The following is an 18731-nucleotide window of genomic DNA, read 5'->3' on the forward strand; positions in this document are numbered from 1 at the left end:
GACGCCAATGGCTTTCCTGGTTCGGGGCCGCTCTCATGGTTTCACCCGATCCGTGGCAGATTTATGGACTATCTGGGGTCAAGGATTTCCCTCTAGTATTAACTCTCTATGATGGTAGCTGTTTGAGCATTGGACTATGACTTGAGATCAGGGTTCGGTTCCCTGCTTAGCCATGGAAAGCAATTGGGTTTAACACTTACAAGAGTAAGAGTTAAGTTAATATATTGGCATCATAAATGATCGTTTCATGTTATTTTCAAATGATTTTTTAAAAGACCATTTTTTAAATCAGCATTTTTCAAGCTCAGTGTCTTTCTCTTCTCATCGGCTGCAGAAATAACCCAATTTCAATGCTACGAAATCCTGGGATTTGTAGTTTGCTGTGGCACTGAGCTCTCTGGCAGGGAAGGCTGAATGTCTCACCCAACTACAGTTCCCAGAATCCCACAGCATCCAGCCCTGGCAGTTAACGCGGTGTCAAAATGGATTATTTCTGCAGTGCAGATGCAGCCATTCTTAATCTTTCTCCCTCGGTCCCTCTGATATAATCATTACAAAAACAATGTGTAAGTTCTTTGGCATTTTGTCCCTTTGCTTCACCCTTTACATCCTTCATTGCATGCCCCTACATTTTACCCTTAATTTATCCATGGGTCGTATCCAAATCTATAATTTTGGCCTCAAAACATGTCCTCAACTTATACATGAGATTGACATATAGTCGCGTATATACGGTACATTTGTTCACGGAAACAACGGTTCCAAGGTTGATCATCTTGACGCTCTTATTATACGGGTGCAGACAACTGTCAAATCCGAACCATATGCAGAGGCTTTGGGGTTGGCCAGCGGCTCCTTCTTTGTTCGTCTCCTGTTATAATCTAATAAGGACTCCTCTGCAAGAGATCATTTTTGGATTTGGTGCATCTTTGTTCTGGACAAAGCTATTGGAAAGGGAGGGTCTCTTGCTCTATCTTTTAAAAAGGAAAAAAAAGCCCCCCCAGATTAAACCAATCTGCATTTTCACAACATGACACCCTCCAAACAGGGTGGAATACAAGCCCCATTATCCCCACCAGTTTACTGGATGAGATTATGGGGATTGTCTAACCCTGGGAAGCCTGGGTTGAGCTATCATCTTATCACAAACACGTTGTTGTTGTGGTGGTGGTGGTGGTGGTGGTGGTGTGCCTTCAAGTATTTTCTGACTTATGGTGTTCCTAAGCCTGCCTCTGCACTGCAGAAATAATCCAGTTTGACACTGCTTTTACTGCCAGGCTCAGTGCAATGGAATTCTAGGATTTGTAGCTTTGCAAGGTGTTTAGCCTTCTCTCTTGGAGAGCTCTGGGGCCACAAGGTACAAATCCCAGAATTCCACAGCAGTGAGCCACGGTCAAAGTGCATGATATCGGCAGTGCAGGTGCAGCCTCAGGTTTTGGGGGGGATTTATTGGGGCTGAGAGCATGTGACTCACTCAAAGTCACCCAATGGGTTTCCATGGTCAAGCGGAGAATCGAACCCTGTCTCCGGAGTTCTAGTCCAACACTCAAACCACTATGATGGCTGTCTCACAAAACCTTTACACTCCCTGGTTTATCAAAAGATGGAGTTGTAAATCTAGTAGGAGGAAAATATACTCAGCTGGAGAAACTGGGGGACGTAAAACCCTATGTATGCTTCCACTTCAGGTGGATTAAACTTGGCATCCCTTCCTCTGCTTCTCGTTCCAACCCTATTTGTTTTGCACAGCTGCAGATGAACGAAAGCAATCCTTGCCCTGACTCTGGTCCAAGGATCTTTCTCTGACCTGTTAGCACTTATGGAAAGAACCGCTTCTTATTATCCCAGTCCATCATGATGTGCCAAGCGGAGGCCTCTCTTCCAGCCAAGAGGAGCAACACCTCCTCAACTGCCAGCAACGCCATTTCTTACCCGTCGGTTCCCTTATTATTATCATCATCATTGTTTCTTTAAAATGGCCTTTTCACCCAAAATGCAGCCCTGGGCTTCAAGCTGACAGGTAAGAAGTACTTCTACAGAAAAAGGTGGCGGCGGCAGCCAGAGGAGCGCATAATAATTATCCCATAATAATCCTGCCTTTTTTTGCAGTTATTCTCTCTGTTCACAATCTTTAATGGTTTGAATTCTCTAGACATTTCCCACTTATGGCGATGCTAAGGCAAAGCTCTCATGGGGGTTCCTTGGCAAGTTTCTTCAGAGGGAGGTTTGCTATTGCCTCTCTCTGAGGCCGAGTGTATGTGACTTGCCTAAGGTCACCCAGTGGGTTTTCGTGTCCAGGCCAGGATTCGAATCCTGTCTCCAGAGTCAAAGTCTCATGCCCAAACCACTGCGCTACATTGGCTCTGACGTGGCACCTTGCACATATTTTAGGCATCTAAATCCTCCATCATTTCCATCTAGCAACATGGATGGTCAAGAACGATGGGATTTATAGTCCAAACTATCTGGAGGAAGCACTGCTTTAGGAAAGGCTAGTCTACAGCTAAGTGGCCGATTGTGACCATGGTGCTAAATCCGACTGTCTGTTTCAACAAGAGTAAATGATTATGATTACTACTTGTGCTATCACTAATCCAATATTCTATCCATTTCTAGTCCGGACATATATACATAGAGACATTAGTATGTAGAGAGATCTTGTAGCACCTTTGAGACTCAGTGAAAGAGAGAAGTTGGCAGCATGAGCTTTCCTAGACAATAATAATAATAATAATAATAATAATAATAATAATATCAAAGATATAGCCATGTTAGTCTGTAAAATCAATATGTAGAGAGAGCTTGTAGCACCTTTGAAACTAAATGAAAGAAACAAGTTGGCAACATGAGCTTTTGTTGACTTAAGTCTACTTTCTCAGATGCTTTTGGAGATGAGGAAGCAGACTCAAGGAAAGCTCATGCTGCTACAAGATCTCTCTCTAAACTGATTCTACAGACTGACACAGCTATATCTTTGAATTAGACCTGACATTAGTATATATTCCTAGTAGCTTCTGACACATAGAATCACAGAGTTCACAGACACCTCCACAGGGCCCCTGCATCACAGATGTCCTAGCTTCATTCTTCATTGACCCCAGATTGAAACAGAGAGAAGGGTTTTGAGTTTCTCTGCATGTGGCCTTTAGGAGAGAGAATGGATCCGCCCGCAGGGTTGGCTGCCGCTCTTTGATTCAACAGATTGGCTGAAGCCAAGACCATCTCCTTGGGCTTCGTCCCTGGGTTCGCTTTCCAATGACGGGCTTTGGCTTGGAAAACCTACACTGCCGCGACCAAAAGCCGGAGGAAGCTGGAAATCAAATTACATTCCTGAACTCTGTTATGGCCCAGATGTGCCCACAATTAGCTTTGGAACTTGGTTGTAATGATACTCCTTGGAGTTGTTAGCAAAAAAGAAAGAGAAGTTAATAAACCAACTGGTTCGGAGCTCAGCACAATTAACTTCCTTCGCTGAATTTAGGCGCCTTTCCTAGAATGGTATGGGTTCAAACGCATTCCAAACTAACAAGTGTTTTCTGATGAAAGCAAACTGACAAATTACTAACCTCCCCTGACATGAAACTGTACAGATGGTTGGAACTAGATGTCCCATCAGCCCCAGCCAGCAGGACCAAAATGGTAAGGACTGCAGTCCAAAATAGTGGCCTCTTGCAACAGGCTTGTAGGATCTGCTTTGTTTCTCTTTCTACTAGGAACCCCAAATTACATCAAATAATCTGCACATGAATTTAGAATTAAATAATTTTGAACCTAAGCCCTTCTTTGGTTGTTGGTGTTATGTGCCTTCAAGTTGTTTCCAACTTATGGTGACCCTAAGGTAAACCTATCATGGCAAAGAAAAGCAAACATTTGGGGCTTTGGTTCGGCTTCTTTCAAAATGCAGTCGCTTTCTCTGTGATTCTTGTTTCCTGGAATTCCTCCCAGGAGACTTCAGCAAAACTGCACTCAGATGCACCCACTGTACAAAAACACACAGCAAATACTTGTTGGAAATAGGATTCAGTGGCAAATTCCTTCCTCCAACCAAGCCGACCCCTTTGCCGTCTCCTTATATGACCCCAAAAATGCTCCCCTGTTTGTTCGGCTCCTCCGTCGCTGTGACATAATGTTTTCAATGACAGGCTCGGGAGGAATTCTGCTTGTGGCAATGCGAGGAGAGGAAATTTGCTTTGCATTAGCTGTGCGCCGAAGTGATTTATCAAGCGATAAATAATCCATGTGCAGCAAACCATCCCTTTCCTCCTTTGTGTTTCCTCATTGCTGCTGTCAACCAGTTGCCTAATAGGGATCAAATTCGGCAATTATTTCATCCTTGCATGCAGGGGTGAATATTGACTGCCATTTTCTCTCTGCTCTGGTAGAAAAAAGATTATTCTTCTGGAATATTCCCCCTCTCCATATTCACATCCCCAAAGTGTTCTGGAAGAATTGTTCCGCAGAAACATACATGTGGTTTTTGACACGAAAACCTAAATTTTCTGCACTGAAAATGGCTGAAATGACTCACTGCTACCTTTGAGAAGAGACTTAGCAAAGAATGATATCCCTATCTGATAGTCTGCAGGAGGTCAATAGGGAAAGGAATGCATGGCCCTGGGTTATTTGTTCCAAGCTTCTGCAGGTATTTCACTTTCTTGAATGGGACGAAATGGAGGCATGCACAGTCCTGGATCCATTTTGCACCAGCAAGTCCCCTGGCCAAAAACATTTGCTTTCCCCCCTGCATGCCCATGTCTGTGATGGAAGCCTCTCTCTGTTTATGAGTGCAAAACATTATGTTCTCTTTAAACCCTACACTTGAAGCCAAGGTTGGGCAAAGTGTGGTCCATGGGCCCCACTTTTTCATCCCCGAAACCTTTCTGGTGACCCTAAAGCTTCTCTTAATTTTGGGATTTTTAGGTGATTTTTCTTTGCCTGCAAAAGAACCGAGTCAGACGAGAAGCGGCTGCAGATGTGTTGGTTTTAACCACAGACTCCCCCGAAATGTCCTGCAAAGTATGGAGACGTTACCGTTTTTGAGACTAGAACTCCCCAAATTTGCAAGCCAGCTAGTAGGGAGGATTCTGAGAGTTGTGAGTGAAAAAAAGTAACTTTTCCAAGTACTGAAAGAAGCAACTTCTCCAACTTCAGTTGGGTTAGAGCAGTCTCCCTTAGACAGGCACTAGCTGCTGACATTATGGGCCATGGCACTTTGACTTGAGGATGGTTGCTCATCCTTTATCCGGCATCCATGCCACCTCCATCCATCCTTATACAGTACATTCCCTCTTGGAGAGCTTGGAAATGTTATTTTGAAGTCCCAGTCCTGATAACAAATGCCAGATTTGAGGCCAGCTCTGCAAAGAACAAACTGCTTGGCAAGCCATGGGGTATTACCATGGGTTGTGATTCTAGTAAAAGTCCCATTTCTCCTTAGCCAACACATATCCCTAATACAAGGGTGTTTTAAAAAGCCTGGCACACAATGCTTTTGCGATCTGAGCCAAGAGAAAAGCAAACACGATGCTGATTTTTTGATAATCAAAGGCAAACACTGCAGGTCCAACTCAAGTGTCAAAGGCGAGTTGGGTGTGAATGGAGCTGTCAGTCTAAGGTCAGGGCAGAGGTAACTGGAGATCAAGTGGTTCAGGAAAGGCAGGGAAGAGCGGAGTTTGTCGATTGGAATGAAGTGTCAAATTCAAAGGCCAGGTTCAGTGGAAACATGTTATAGGCTGCCCTTGCAAACCTGAAACGCCTCTGTTTGGTCAGAATGAAAGGCAGGTTCCATTGTTGTCTTGAGGAGGGGGAAAAACAAACACCTCTTTGTTGGTTGTATCAAACCTAGGAAACAGTGGCCTAAATACTGTTATTATTTTTCCCCTGACTGTTGAATCCACTGCGATGTAGTGGTTTGAATGTTGGACTAGGACTCTGGAGACCTGGGTTCGATTCCCAGCTCAGCCATGAAACTCACTAGGTGACCCTGGGCAAGCCACACTCTCTCAGCCTCAGGGAAGGCAATGGCACACCTCCTCTGGACAAATCTTGCCAAGATTAAGGTTGCCATAAGTCGGAGTCGACTTGAAGGCACACAACAAGTGTTTCCCAAGTCTTCACAGAGGGGTGGGCAGCTTTAAGAGGCACAAAAGCTGCCAAGTTGGTGATGATGTGCCTTCTGTGCTAGGTTTTCAAAGAGTGTGGGGATTCAGGAGCTACACATGGGGTGCACCCCATGGCCTATCTGGGTGTCCTCTCCACATGGACTAAGACGTCAATGGGAAGTTGAAGGCTTTCATGGCCAACATCCATAGTTGTTTGTGGTTTTTCTGGGCTGTGTGGCCATGTTCTAGAAGAGTTTATTCCTGATGTTTCGCCAGCAGCTGTGGCTGGCATCTTCAGGGAATGCCTCATCTCTGAAGATGCCAGCTACAAATGCTGGCGAAATGTCAGGAATAAACTCTTCTAGAACATGGCCACACAGCCTGAAAACCCCCACAAAAAGCAATAATTCAATGCTTTGCAAATGGCAAGCATACTGTGGACCACCTTGGGGATCCCCAAAAAGCCAGGTCTCAGGCAGAGAAGAATGGCCACTTCAATGAAGGACCCTTCCATGATGCTGATGGAGATAGGCTTCTTAGTTCCTTAAACAGATATATCACCATTAATGCCACTGGAGCCACCAGTCTCCATTGGTCCTTGCCTATATATATAATGGCCATGGCACTGCTTTGGCATTTGTTTTCATTTCTTTATGTTAAAGCTCCAGTTCTTTCTCTTGATCACTTTTCTAATGCAGATGAGCTTAAGGTCTTTCCTAGTGTACTTTGTCATTGCTGTTGTTCAAAAAGCAAGGTGATTAGAACACAAAGTGCCTGAAGCAAGCAAAAAGCATCTTGGCTCAGATAAAGGGGGAAAGGGCATCATTCACAAATGCACTAGAGGAAGCCTTATGGGTGTCACACACACAAACAAACACATGCAAATCCCCTTTGTATGAGCTGCCTATTGAAAGGTTGCAACCCATTGGCCAGATTGTGACTCAAGATAATCATTTGTCTGTACTCTGTGTCTTCATTGGCTGTTTTCATTGGGATTTCCGGCTGGAACAAACATTCAAATTTGGCCAGATATCCATCTGGACTAGGCTTTCAAACAACAACAACAACTCAGCTCCAAACTCAACAGCTGAGGGCCGGCCCTACCACTAGATAGGAAGTTATCACACAAAGGAGATTGGGCGTTTCTCCCATGCATATGCCGGTAAAATCGCGTAATTACCACAACCACAATGGAACAATATAGGATGTGCAACCGCAGTGCACAGTATACAATGCACCATTGCAATGCACAATGAGCGACTGCAGCGTTGTAGTTCTAGTTCTGGTTCTGTGTCTTCAAGTTGTTTTCATCTTATGGTGACCCTAAGGCAAATCTGTCATGAGGTTTTCTGGGTCTGAGAGTATGTGACTTGCCCATGCGGCGCGCCATTTCAAAGTGCAAAGGCAAGGCATTGAGGAACATGCGGTCTGTGCATACATCCTGCTGTCCTCCATCCATTGCGCAACGGTGACTTTCTACTCCATATGCATAGCATGGCTTATAAATGCATATGTCCTTAACCATTGGTTGGAATCCTGTCGGTTACTGCCAACTCAAGCAGACCCATTGGAAAAACTGCTGCATGGGGAATGGGTAAATCCAGTTGATCCAACGGCCCTACTCTAGCTGGGATGAAGAAGAGGTTTGAGGACGTTCTTTCTTTCCTCCCCTTCTTTGGCTTGTCTTTCAACAGGGGTTAGGCTCCATCTTCCAGTTTCCCCCTCCGCCATCTTTTGCATAACAGCCTGGAGTCTATTTACTGCTTGGCGAAGGAAGTCCCCAATCGCAGGGAATAATAGCCGGAATTCCTCTATCTGTGACTACTGTTGGCTCGCAGGCCTTTTCCCGTCTCCTAAGGATACACAAAGGCCCCCTTTCCCCCTTTGGTTGAGACGGCAGCACTCACAAATAAAGACGCATTATTACTATTACTACTACTATTATTATTTAATAGCTTTGCCTGGGCAGGATTGAAGAACAATCCCCATTCGCCCACCCACTCCTTCCCCCCTTTTGGGTCTTTGGGCGTTCAAGGTGAAAACGGTAACAATCAAGAAGGAGGAAAAATGAATCACGGGTCTTGGCCCTTCATAGTAAATTTGACCTCTTATCTTTATAAGGGAAATGCATCAGCCAGATAATTATTCCTCTGTGATAAATCCGATGGCCATGAGTTCGAGAAGGGCTTTATTTTTTCCCTTTTGTCTAATCGAATGCACTTTTTTTTGGGGAAAGAAACAAAGAAAGATTGAGGGTTATTACTCACTATTATTAAAATATTATTTTAACACAATGCAATTTGTGGAGAGCTGGCATGCTGTAATGGTTTGAGTGTCGGACTAGGACTCTGGAGACCAGGGTTCGAATCCTGGCACAGCCATGGAAACCCACTGGGTGACTTAGGGCAAATTGCACACTCTCAGCCTCAAGGGAAGGCAGTTAAAGTGGAGTCGCATTGCGTTGTCTCTACAGTGCAGAGGCACCCCTAGTTGTGACATTTCACACAAGAGCACTTTTAGCTGTGCGAATGCAAAGTTTGCTGGAGCCTATTGAGCTGTTCTTCTGTTTTGTGGTGCAGGAAACAATTAATTATTGCATTAATCTGTATCCCGCTTTTCTCCCAAAATTGGGACCCAAAGCGGCTTAAGGTACAGTGTGTACAGTACTTACGGTAATTAAGTGTACAGATGTGACACTTAAAATGGAATTAAGCTCCTTATTCTTTCCGTTATTTCTATCTTGAGTCCCAGTGATGTCCAGGAAGATGCCCACTTTGTTAACTGTAATTTCAGAGGCTTTTGGCACGAAGTCTGGATCTGAAGGGATTGTTCCGCTGCCCTTCTGCTTTGCTTGCATTTGCTGTTCCATGCACAATATTCATTGTCCAGCAAGGAAATTAGGACACAGCATTGCGTTTGTGAGCAAAGACCATGGAGGATTGTATTCAAGGACAGACACAAGGAGAACAAATGGCACCACAATTAATCTGTGTTTTGCAGACATCCAGGAAAGCAAAGAATGGAGTAATTTGGAAGGGCATTTGCTGCACAGAAAGTTATCTGGGGCATAATTATAAAAGGGCTGGGATGCCTTTCTTATGTTTTTATTCTTTCTTATTATTCTTTCTTGTTATTCTTTTTTATTATTACCCTCCTCTCCAGCTTTGTTTCTTTTCCACCTTTCCCCTCCAAAGCTTATAGGAAAAAGAAAAGGACTATAAGGCTAACCAAAGAAAGAAAAAGGCCAACCCATCCCAATTTGGCTCAAAGGACAGAATGAGGAGGGTTTCCAGTAGAGACTCCTGATAGCAATCTGTCTTCCTGAGATGCAAAGAAGGTGGTTTTCTGAAACCAGGACTTTTTGGGGGCGGTGAAAGTGTGTTCGGTCCAGAAGATCATAACTCCTGAGGTTATGGTTTTTTCCAACCTTCCCTTCGGATTGTATTCACTTCAGCTAATAGGCCTATTCCCAGAAAAAAACAAAACATATCGTATAAATCTGCATTTCTACGCTTAGCTTTTCCTGGAAGTAGGAGCCGCTAAACTCCATGGCAGCTATTTCTAATAGCGGCATGGCTGGATTGCTGTTGTATTTTTCTTTTTCTCCTCCAGATCCCCAGCCTGCTGATGAAGTTTATCCATCTATTAATAGCCATATTCCCAGGACAGCTGATAAAAGAAGATGCAAAAGCAATTATGGAATAAGAGAAAGGAATCCAAACAAAGCAGGAGATGCATTCCTTTGAAAAAGTACGCAATTTTGAAAAGCATATGAACATTTTAAAAAAGGCATTTGCCTGCTGTGAAGCCAAGTCAGGTTGCTAGGTAGACTTCCCATTCTGAGGATGCTAACACCAAGTATCCTGGGATTTGTAGTTTGGGGAGGGTTTCCATCTGTTCTTTCAGAGAGCCCTGGTGCGTCTCCAAATTACAAATCTCAGGATTGTTTAGGATAGAGTCACAGGAGTTAAAGGCCTCATTCCCATTACCTTTTAAACCGGATCACAATTCGGTTTGAACCAGTTCAAATGACCCTGGTTCCCACTTAAATCGATTTGCTAAAGTGATACGGTGAGGGAGGCCATGCGCCAGACCCATTTAATCCACGTCTTTTTGATGCTGGTTTTTCCACGTCTTTTTCACCAAATCGATTCTGCACAAGTGTGAACCACAAGTGGATCGGAATCGATTCAAATTTGCCCTTCGGACGGCTGTAAGTGGGAATGAGACCAAAGTGGAGTCAAACTGTTTTAATTCTGCAATGTGGATGCACTCATAGTTGCATTGCCAAAGCTGAGCGAATCTCTGGGAAAAAACGGACTATAAGAATCCCATGTTTTTTACTCTGGAGCAAACTGGAAGAAGGGTGGGCCATGGATGCAACACACAAATATGTCTCAGTGTACCAAAATACTGCACTCAAAATAGACCCATCTGCTTAGAAAGGAAAACTATTCCAAAGGCTAAAAGGTGAGACGAGTCCCTTGGATTCTTTTCATGAACTGGCTCAAAAAATGCGATTGAAATGGATTGCGAAGTGACATCACTGTTTATGTTCGCTCAAATGCCTTCTGCTCGTAATTGCAGAACATTTCTTTATCCCAGCCAAAACCTCTTTTTTCCCAACTAATGTCATGCCCAGATAAACCCACTAAAGTCCACCCCAGAAATCCCCCCCCAAAAAAAAATATCAGGGAGAGAGATATATAGGATTGGTGTGGTCCAAAGAAACTATCTTAAGGCTTTAACTCTCTGGCTCCATATTAATAGGATTTGGGGCCAATTCGCAGATTGCAACTAGGGTTGCCAGTTTAGGATCATCCCAAATCCTGAGATCTAGGTGATATCCTTAAGTGTGATGCATTAAATACCAACCATGATTGCTCACAACCTGTCATTCAAACAAATGCACACAGAGAACATATTTTCCCTCCTGCATATTAAGGCAGGAATCTTGAGCTAAAGGCGCCGTTAACAGATTAAAGTGAAATGAGGGGAATTATTTCTTCTGACTTACTTTAGGGAGGATAAGGATAAGGAGTGGTTCATCCAGCCTACTTGCTTCTAGGCAGGCGATGGAGATTGGAAGGTGAGTCCTGGCACCTCAAATGTTTGTGGTGGTGAGTCTTTGCAAATCAATTAGTCCTTTCAAATTGTTGCAAACTGATTCTCTCCTAGTTCAGGTTTGCATGCAGCCCATTACTTTTCCCTGGAGCTGAGTCCCCCAAAGTGCAACCTGTGGCTGCATGTGGCCCCCTGAAGATGTTTTTATGGCCTGAATTCTGTTGGAAGTGTCTTCTGTTCCCTTCCATTTTGCTAGTTTATTTTTGGTGTTTGTGGCAATATTGCCCTGGAGGATCCCAGTCAGAAGAAGTAGGTTTAGCAAATTCCTCTCCGCTAAAACAAGGAGGTCTGTTCAGTTATTTGAGAGCTGCCTGAGAGATTTTGATGTAGTTGCATTGCTGAAGCTAAAGCAGATCTCTGGGCCCTAATGGGAAGAGATGGAGTGAGAACTCCATTTATTCCCCTCTGGATCATAAATGCAATGGATGATAAATATGTCTCAGTGTACAAAAATGTGTGTTGCGTTGTGTGCCTTCATGTTGTTTCTGATTTACAGTGACCTTAAGGCAAACTTATCATGGAGTGTTCTTGGCATGATTTGTTCAGAGGAGGTTTGCATTGCCTTCCCCTGAGGCTGAGAGAGTGTGACTCGGCCAAGATTTATGGCAACCCTAAGGCAAACCTATCATGGGCTTTTCTTAGCAAGATTTGTTCAGAGGAGGTTTGCCATTGCCTTCCCCTGAGGCTGAGAGCATGGGTTTTGCTCAAGATCACCCAACTGGGTTTCATGGCTGAGCAGGAATCAAACCTTGGTCTCCAGAGTCAAAGTCCAATGCTCAAACCGCTACTCAAAATAAACCCCCAAAGTCGCAGCCCTCCAAAGTAACTTTCCCAAGCTGCATGGTTCATGCACAAACAATGCTGAGGTCCTTTCCCCAAAACTCCAAGGAACAACGATATTTTCGCCATAACTGTGGGTTGAAGGTGGAAGAGGTGCAGCAGGTCTTTGAGGCCAAACAAACCCAGGGAACAGGTAATGGCGGGTCAGATTTCCTTGACCTTCAAACCCAGAACAATCCCGGCCCTCTTGCAAACCCCTCTCTCCGCTTCCTCCGCAAGATTGTTCCCACACTTAAGAAAAACACCGGAAGATCTGAGGAAAGCGCTGTGGAGGCCCACAAGACAAAAGGCGCAGGCTCCGAAAATAGAACGGGAGCCCCTACATTTCCTTTACATGCTGCTGCTGGAGTCAGTGTTTGTGCAAAATCTCTGGGGCCATATGCTTTCCCCATTCTCTATACGTCTCCAAAGGAAACGCAACTGGGCCGGTTCTGTTATCGGCTGAGCACTTAGACATCCCTGTTTTCTTTCTCCCTCGGTCGAGGCTTTCAAAACTCCTTTGTGGTGCTAAAAGCTTTGCTGCGTCAGACGCCCAGCAAAAACCTTTTGGCACCTTCTCTGTGCCCACCTAGCAGACAACTGTGAATCCCTTTGCATTTGGGGACTTCCAGAAATCCATGCCTTGTCAAGTTCAATGCATGATGCATGGCCCTTGGCAGAAGAACATAGGAGGTGGTTTTGCAAAACTAAAATGCCACATTGCCTTTCCGCATCCTAACATTATTGAGGAATTTTGGAGTCATGATCCTCTATTGTGCTTTTGTGGTTGTTGTGTGCCTTCGAGTCGTTTCTGACTTATGGTGACCCAAAGGCAAACTTATCCTGGGGTTTTCTTGGCAAGATTTGCTCAGAGGAGATTTGCCATGGCCTTCCCCTGAGGCTGAGAGAGTGTGACTTGCCCAAAGTCACCCAGAGGCTTCCATATTCTAGGGTTCTATGGAGAGTGAACCAAAACATGCTTTAAATAAAGAAGAAATCAATTAAAGTGGCTGGACCCTGAATGCAGTTCTTTCGGCCACCTTGTCCCTGCGGTAGATACAGGCCTGGGATGAGCTTTTAACATTTCCACCTGGAACAAATAAGTAAGTCTCCATATGGTTCTCACCCAGATATTGCCTTATGCCTTGCTAGCTGGAGCCAGCAGCAAGAACTGCTCCCTTGCTTAAAATGTGATTATTTGAAGTGGCATCTCCAGATAGCAATCTGGACTGGCTGGTTTTGGCAGACCTCACACTTTCTTTCCTGTTTGCTTGGCAGGAAAATAAATCAAGCCGGGGCAAAATGATCTCTCCAGCCAGTGAACAAGGAGTATTTAGCTGTAGGAGAAGACGGCCTTCGTATGCCAACATGATGCCAACTTGGGAAGAGGATCCGGACTTTGCCAAGTTTCTTTGCCCAGAGCCAAAGAAGTTAGGAAAAGGGCTCAAAGGGACAGCTTAACATTCTGTGGTCAATTATCTTCTTCTGGCTGCAAAACCAATTGCCTCTTCTTTCCTGAGCTTTGAGATGATGCAAAACGAAGAATATTTGAGATTTGTGCTAATGGATAGCAGGTTACAGCAAGCAAGTGCTGCGTGTTTATGGCTTTAAGATAGGAGCAACTCTCTGGATGCTCATTGTAAGGTGAAAAGCGAAGGAAACCCTTATGTTTTGTTGCTTTGGAAAATCAATTTCCAAGATAGCACAGAGTCCCGAAACTTGGTTACAGAAGCCACTAAAGCTGGCTTCAATCACAATGAAGGAAAGCCAGCTTGGTTTAGTGGTTCAAGCTTTCCCTAACCCTCACATCCACAATAAAATACAATTAAATTATTAATCAGTTATTAAAGCAATTATTAAAAATACAAGGCAGAAGTAGTTTGGGCAGTTTTTGAATGATTAAAATGCAAGGTTGCTAAAATATGACATTAACATTACATTAACCACCATGGCTCAATGCTATGGGACTCTGGGATTTGTAGTTTGCTGTGGCCCCAGAGCTCTTTGACGGAGAAGACTAAATACCTTGCAGAACTACAAATCCCAGAATCCCATCGCACTGAGCTAGTGGGTCATGCCTTCTCATGATATGACCAAAGTACAACAGCCTCAGTTTAGTCATCTTGGCTTCCAGGGAGAGTTCAGGCTTGTTTTGGTCCAATAGCCATTTAGTGGTCTTTTGGGTTGTCCGCAGCATCCTCAGCACTCTCCTCCAGCACCATATTTTGAATGAGCTGGTTTTCTTCCTAACCATTTTCTACACTGCCCAACTTTCAAGTGTATAGAGACTAGGGCCATGCAGTTGGGGAAAATCTTTCCATTGAACTCCTTGCACCATTTAATAGATTTTGGCTGTGGTGCCAAGTCTGACCGAACCATCTGTGTGGGACTTGCGGCTGAATAATACAGGCCTAGGACTGCAGCGACAGTCTGTTTTCTCACCCTGAGGCTTCTCCATTTACTTCTGTCTCGCCTATATCACAGACCTCAGCTATTTCCTCCAGTTATTCTTTATCACTGGGTTCGATCGGGGGCACAACATTGGTATTCTGCAGGGAGAGAAACAGCGATGGACTGCTTTTGCTGCTCCATCCAGCCACAGAGGATAAGAAAGGAGGTTAAGATGGAAATTGCAACCTATCCAACCTTTGGATCTCTGCAAAAGGTTGGATCTCTCCAAGATCTGATGAATAAAAAAGACGCACACTTGCAAATCTACGCAACAGCAGTGACTATGTAGCTATGGGGTGTTGTTGGCGTTGGAGCATCGTCTCCCTGTATAAATTCTGGCCCCCAATGAAACTTTCCATCAGTCCCCAAATTTCTAGCATTGCAGCAACTTCAACTTTAGCATTAGGTGTGCCAATGCAGCCCTAGTTTGGCTGGGTCTGAGCATCTTCCTATGTTTTGCAGGGGGAAAATAGAGAGGCCGTTTTTGGAACGTACCGCCATCTAGCGAGATGGACATGTCTGTTCCTCCCTTCGATTCTAGTTGGCTTCAAAGTGTGGCAGATTGAGCCTCGTAATTGGAACCATATCTAAGGACATCCCGGCCCATTAAGCTGACAGCATTGCTGAAATAGTTGTGTCTATAAAGAAAACCAAAGTGAACTCGGCAATGTTTCAACGTTAGGATGAATTATCTTGCCGTTTCCCTCCCCGATCCACCCCTGTCTTCACTTCAGACAAGTTCAGAAAATGTCCATTTTTGGTCCAACCCAGAGAATACCCTCTTACTACGGCGTTCCTCCTCCTATGATAAGAAATAAATGGACACTGCAGAGGTCCTCCAATCCGTCATCTCAGCTCAGCCATGGAAATCCATTAGTGAAAATCCTATTCTCTCCACTTTAGAGGAAGGCGATGGCAAACCTCCTCCAAAGAAAGCTTGCCAAGAAAGCTGCATGAGATGGTTCGAGTCAAAGCTGACTTGAAAGCACACAACAACAAGCAAATGGTCAAACCAGTTTCAGATAGATTTGCCCATTTGTCCCAGTATCTTCTAACTGGTGGAGCTGAGACTCTGGAATGCCCCACCAGTTAGAGGATATTGGGATATATATATACACACACATACATATAGTGGGCCCTTAGTATCCACTGGGGTTTGGGTCCAGGACCCCCCGCAGATACCAAAATTCATGGGTATTCAAGTCCCGTTAAGTACAATGGATAGTAAAGTAAGTAAGTATTGATATTATAGATGCCCAAATGGCTCCATCTTCTTTTTTATACATTACAGCCAGTATTTTCTATCAGCTACTTAGTATTCTTAGGAGATGGTATAGAATATTGGCCATCAGGTATTAAAACAAAAATAGACGGAGACATTTGGACACCTGTGCTATAACTCTGGAGACAGTGTGGTATAGCGGTTTGCACACTGGGCTAGGACTCTGGAGACCAGGGTTCGAATTCCTGCTCATCCTGCTCCAAACACATCTTGCCGCAAATCCCCATGATAGGTTTGCCTTAGGGCCACCATGAGTTGGAAACTACTTAAAGGCGCACAACAACAACATCTCTCTGATGTCCTGGCTTGACCCTGCCATTTATTTGTTTGTCTAACAGGCATCCCTATAACTCTTCTCCAGCCCCATATTTCCACTGAGTGGCTTTTCTTCTTATATGCTCTCATCACCGTCCAGCTTTCATACACACACACACACACACACACACACAAATGGACAATCTTAGCTTTAGTATTCAACTATGGTGGACACTTAGTATCCATTGGGGTTTGGTTCCAGGACTCCCTGCGGGTACCAAAATCCATGGATGCTCAAGTCCCATTAAATACTCTCTGGCTTTACTTCGCGAACGAAGATTAAATACAATGACAGAGTAAAATGGTGTCCTGTCCGCAAAACCAAGGTTTGCATTTTGGAACTGATATTTTTAAAAACATTTTCAAGCTGTGGATGGTTGAATCTATGGATAAAGAATCTGTGGATATGTAGGGCCAACAGTACACTGGACTATGTAGTGGATGTACTATAATAGTGGCCTGGGACTTTTTGATCATGGTTTGTTGTGCATGAAATATGCAGATGTGGGACAGATTTACCATCAGTTACTGGCAGGTAAAGAACCAAGGTTGCTTTTTCATATAAATAAAGTGAGCATAGGATTGTTTTATATGTGTGTGTGTGTGTGTGTGTGTGTGTATCAAGTCCTGTTGGATCCACACAAGTCCATTATCCTGTTTCACACTTGGGTCAACCATTTACCTCTGGGAAGCTTCCAGTCCTCTCCAAACTGTCCTTACAAACATATAAGACATTTGAGCAAAAAGAAACTTGTTCTAAAACGAAGACTGAGCATCAATATTTAGGGTCTTAAAAGAAAGTCGCAACATAACAAGAACCAAGTCGGTACCGATGGGGAAGCGGCATGGAGAACGTGTGTGTTTTATGGACAGGTTTAAGCAGGTTTCGAAGAACGTTAGAATAAGCAACAGAAGGATTAGAAGATGTAGGAAAGGATAGTCAAGAAAAAGAAGGGATGTTTCCTCGTATGGAAGATGACTGATGGTTGGATGGATAAGGAGATTGATAGGGAGTTTTGAGAATGGGGCTTATAAAACAAAATTGGATGGAGGTGAAAGTATGCCAATGGATATTTGGGATGAGGATGTGCTGGGCTATCCATACCGGTCTGTAAATATGGATATGTAGAGGTACGCCTGTGGATTTGCTTTGGCTTGTCTGATGTGAGTTGTTACTTTTGTTTTTGGATAAGCATTAATGTTTAAATGTTCAATGAAAATATCCTCTTCAAACCTGTTCTTACAAACCAACAACAATTGTGTCTCATCGTTTGTGGCATTTTCCATTTGAAGCAATCTCAGTGTGTGAAAGAAGCAGAGGAGGAAGAAAAAAGAGAACGAAGAGGAAGAGGTAAAAACAGGCGTCTGGCTCTTCAACTCAGAGAGGAAGAAATATCATCATCATCATCATCATCATCATCATCATCATCATCATCATCATCATCTGTGCTTACCTTGCAACCCCAGCAATCCTTGCAACAGGAGGAACCCAGCCAGAGGTGTCCTGAGTTTGGGGATCATGTTCACCTGCAGCCCAGGTAGATCCCAGAGCAGCCTTCCAAGGAAAAGGAGGAGAAGGAGGAAGAAGAAAAGTCCTCCCAAAGGATGCCCTGGCTTGCCCCTTGCCAACTGGCCAGGCTGCTGGAGAGACAGAAAGAAAGAGAGAAGAAGTCCAAAGTTTTTTCCTCCCTTCTCCTTTCTCTCCCTTCTTCTTCTTCTTCTGAGGTTGCAAAAGAACCTTTTCCCCCTTGCTCTGGTTTCCTTGTTTGATGCAAATGTTGTCCTCTTTGGGAGTCCTATAAAATCTTCTCTCTGGCAGGGGAACGTTTGGGGAGGCAGATCCAAGCCAAGGGCAAGGATATGCAAGAGAAAAAAGGAGAGAGAATAATTTGCCAAAGGAATATTTTAACAAAAAGAAAAGTTGGCTGTCCCTTTGGCAGCCCACTCCTTCTTCTTTTGAAGCAGCTGCTTCTCCTGATGCTGGGAAAGGAGCTCCAGGGATGTCAGGGACCACACTTCTCAATTGGGCCAAAGTTGTGGAGAGGATAGAAGAAATGCCTTGGATCCACCTTCCCTGGGAGGCTCTCTCAGGATGATGGGATAGCCACCAGCACAAGAGGTTCCCATCCAGCTCTGCTGAGACTTTGCAAACTTGTCAAATGGTCCAGGAAAGCCTATTTTCTCTCCCCTCCCTGTCTCTCCTTTTCTCCTCCCTTCTTAGGCGGAGTTGCTTCTCTCTCTTTTTTGCTGGGATGTTGGATGCAAGTTTGGAATTCTTTATATGCAAAGGAAAGGGAGGAAGGAGAGACTTCAGCAGAAAGAGAGAAAGTGTGGCTGCATCCACACTGCAGAAATAATCTGGTTTGTCACCGCTTTAAATACCACGTGCAGTGAAATTCTGGGAATGGAAGTTGGTTGGTCAGAGAAATGGGACTAATGGGGGGGGGCAAAGAGCAGGGGGAGTATGGGGTAGTGGTCAGAGCTGGGGACATTTGAGAACTGGGGCCAAAGACTGGAAAATTTGATGGTGGTGGTGGTGGTGATGATGATGATGATGATGCAGAGCCAGCATGGTGCAATGGTTGAGCATTAAACTAGGACACCAAGGTTCAGACCCCAGTTCGGCTGTGAAATCCCAG

At 44.3% G+C, this 18731-nt stretch overlaps 1 protein-coding gene across 2 annotated transcripts in view; it reads right to left on the minus strand.

Annotated features, from left to right (window-relative positions):
• The window catches only part of LOC149308773 (vascular endothelial growth factor receptor kdr-like), a 93877-nt gene extending 75772 nt beyond the window's left edge, over positions 1 to 18105 (minus strand). For both annotated transcript variants that reach the window (XM_089536437.1, XM_089536436.1), the window contains exon 1: positions 17547 to 18105. In XM_089536437.1, coding sequence (XP_089392563.1) covers positions 17547 to 17613 — 67 coding nt within the window. In that variant the 5' untranslated portion in view covers positions 17614 to 18105. The remainder of the gene's footprint in view (positions 1 to 17546) is intronic.
• Between the last annotated feature and the right edge of the window lie 626 nt (positions 18106 to 18731).

This window comes from Sceloporus occidentalis, unplaced genomic scaffold (assembly GCF_023333645.1).
Source record: "Sceloporus occidentalis isolate IW3139 unplaced genomic scaffold, rSceOcc1.0.p SCAF_8, whole genome shotgun sequence".
Lineage (NCBI taxonomy): Eukaryota > Metazoa > Chordata > Lepidosauria > Squamata > Phrynosomatidae > Sceloporus > Sceloporus occidentalis.